This window comes from Chiloscyllium plagiosum, unplaced genomic scaffold, assembly GCF_004010195.1.
Source record: "Chiloscyllium plagiosum isolate BGI_BamShark_2017 unplaced genomic scaffold, ASM401019v2 scaf_81310, whole genome shotgun sequence".
Classification (NCBI taxonomy): domain Eukaryota; kingdom Metazoa; phylum Chordata; class Chondrichthyes; order Orectolobiformes; family Hemiscylliidae; genus Chiloscyllium; species Chiloscyllium plagiosum.
Genome location: NW_025208545.1, coordinates 1 through 2,683, shown reverse-complemented (window position 1 = coordinate 2,683; position 2,683 = coordinate 1). Strand labels below are relative to the sequence as shown.

Below are 2,683 nucleotides of genomic sequence, written 5' to 3'. Positions count from 1 at the left end.
TCTATCTGCCACTTCTCAGCCCATTGGCCCATCTCGTAAAGATCCTGTTGTAATCTGAGGTAACCCTCTTCGCTGTCCACTACACCTCCAATTTTGGTGTCATCTGCAAACTTACTAACTGTACCTCTTATGCTCGTATCCAAATCATTTATGTAAATGACAAAAAGCACCGATTCTTGTGGCAATCCACAGGTCACAGGCCTCCAGTCTGAAAAACAACCCTCCACCACCACCCTCTGTCTTCTACCTTTGAGACAGTTCTGTATCCAAATGGCTAGTTTTCTCTGTATTCCATAAGACCTAACCTTGTTAATCAGTCTCCCATGAGGAACCTTGTTGAACGCCTTACTGAAGTCCATATAGATCACATCTACTGCTCTTCCCTCATCAATCTTCTTTGTTACTTCTTCAAAAAACTCAATCAAGTTTGTGAGACATGATTTCCCACGCACAAAGCCATGTTGACTATCCCGAATCAGTCTTTGCTTTTTCAAATACATGTACATCCTCTCCCTCAGGATTCCCTCCAACAACTTGCCCACCACCGTACTGAATCAATTTAAACAGCGTCAACAGGGTATGTACTACAGACCAGAGAATTTGTAACAATAATTAAAAATCATACACACTACTTCCCGAACAGAAAATATTCGGTCAGATTACAATTTGAGCAATTGACATGCATATTTCACTAAATCTCCATGAATAGAGTGCCATTGTGAAAGATTGAAACACTGATACAAGTCACTGTTTATGCTAGCACACCCTTCTGACAATCAGAATGCAGAGGGTGCATTGAAGGATTAATGGAGATTAAATCCTGAACGCAGTGAACAAATTGGATTTAACTGAATTAGTCTATGGCTGATCATGCAGTCTCCCATCTACTGACACTTTCCAAGAGTCAAGATATTCTTTGGAGATACGTTCTGTTCAGGGGAGAATAATTCCATAGATATTAATTTGGGAAATATGTCAAATGGCAATTCAAAAACAAGCAGGCAGGCGATCTGTGAGAATGGCCATGGCTCTTGAATTCAAATATACAGTTACAACAAGAACACAATGTCAACATTTGGAATCAGAAGCTTGGGACACAATTCCAAAATAATGTTTTTGTCTGTCCCCTATCAAGTTTATTAACCATTCTGGTGGAAAAATGAATAAAATTAAAACATAAAAGTTACTTGTTAAAATGAAACATTGGAGATATTGTTTATGATCAAAGGAATGGGTTATTGTGCAAACTTCACAAGAGTACATGTAAAATCTTGAAGCAGGCAGTGCAAAATGAGGGATAATGACAAAGCAGATAACAGAATTGCAAGAAAGGGTGTCAGAATTGTAAGAATTGCTGGATCCACAAAGACGTAAGGAACATTCTCATGCAAGAGCCAGAAAAATCTCAGACATAGTGTGGTCCTTTCTCTGTGGTTAGATTCATTGCATAAGTTCTGTAAGAAGTTCAGATCCTACAACTTTCATAAGTGAGAAGGCAACTCAAGAATTAACCTTGAAAAAAGAATTTACTTGACCAGGAACTCATTGAGTTATTGTTGAAAATTATTGCTTGTGATTAAAACAAGATGTCCTCACTCACCAGTTGTGGAGCTGGCAGTAGAACCGGTTGTGGTGGTCGTCTCTGATGTTGTTGTGGTTTCTGTTGAGGAAAAGGAAATGTAATCACAATCTATACAGATAAACAGAATAAAGATGAATGAGAGAGATTCAGCTGCATTCAGGAGGGAGTGTACAAATTTTGACAGATTGTGTAAAATACTTTAAACCTTATTCCACAGATGACCAATCAGTAAGTACCCTGTTACAGGTGAAGTGCAGGAAGACTGGAGATTGACTAACATTGTGCCACTAAGAAGGGTGGTAAGGACAAGTCAGGCAACTATAGACCATTGGACAAGTTGTTGGAGGGAATCCTGAGGGACAGGATGTACATGTATTTGGAATGGCAAGGACTGATTAGGGATAGTCAACATTGGCTTTGTATGTGGCAAATCATGTCTCACAAACTTGATTGAGTTTTTTGAAGAAGTAACAAAGAGGATTGATGAGGGCAGAATGGTGGACATGATCTATATGGACTTCAAAAAGGCATTTGACAAGGTTCCCTATGGGAGACTGCTTAGCAAGATTAGAGCTCATGGAATACAAGGAGAACTAGCCATTTTGATACAGAATGGGCTCAAAGGTAGAAGACAGAGGGTGGTGTGGAGGGTTGTTTTTCAGACTAGAGGTCTGTGACCAGTGGAGTGCCACAAGGATCGGCACTGGGTCCACTACTTTTCATCATTTATCTAAATGATTTGGATGTGAGCATAAGAGGTATAGTTACTAAGTTTGCAGATGACACCGAAATTGGAGGTGTAATGGACAGCAAAGAAGGTTACCTCATGTTACAACACAATCTTGATCAGATGGGCCAGTGGACTGAAGAATGGCAGATGGAGTTTAATTTAGATAAATGTGAGGTGCTGCATTTTGGGGAAGCAAATCTTATACACTTAATGGTAAGGTCCTGGGGTTTGTTGCTGAACAAAGATACCTTGGAGTGCAGGTTCATAGCTACTTGAAAATGGAGTCGCAGGTAGATAAGCTAGTGAAGATGGTGTTTGGTATGCTTTCCTTTGTTGGCCAGAGAATTGAGTACAGGAGTTGGGAGGTCATG

General features: G+C 39.9%; 1 protein-coding gene across 1 annotated transcript in view; it reads right to left on the bottom strand.

The window, feature by feature from the left end:
- The window catches only part of LOC122546701 (integumentary mucin C.1-like), a gene marked incomplete at both ends in the record, with an annotated part of 9,744 nt that extends 8,054 nt beyond the window's left edge, over positions 1 to 1,690 (bottom strand). The window contains one exon of the mRNA XM_043685353.1: positions 1,601 to 1,690. Within this exon, the coding sequence (XP_043541288.1) occupies positions 1,601 to 1,690 (90 nt within the window). The remainder of the gene's footprint in view (positions 1 to 1,600) is intronic.
- Positions 1,691 to 2,683: the final 993 nt, after the last annotated feature.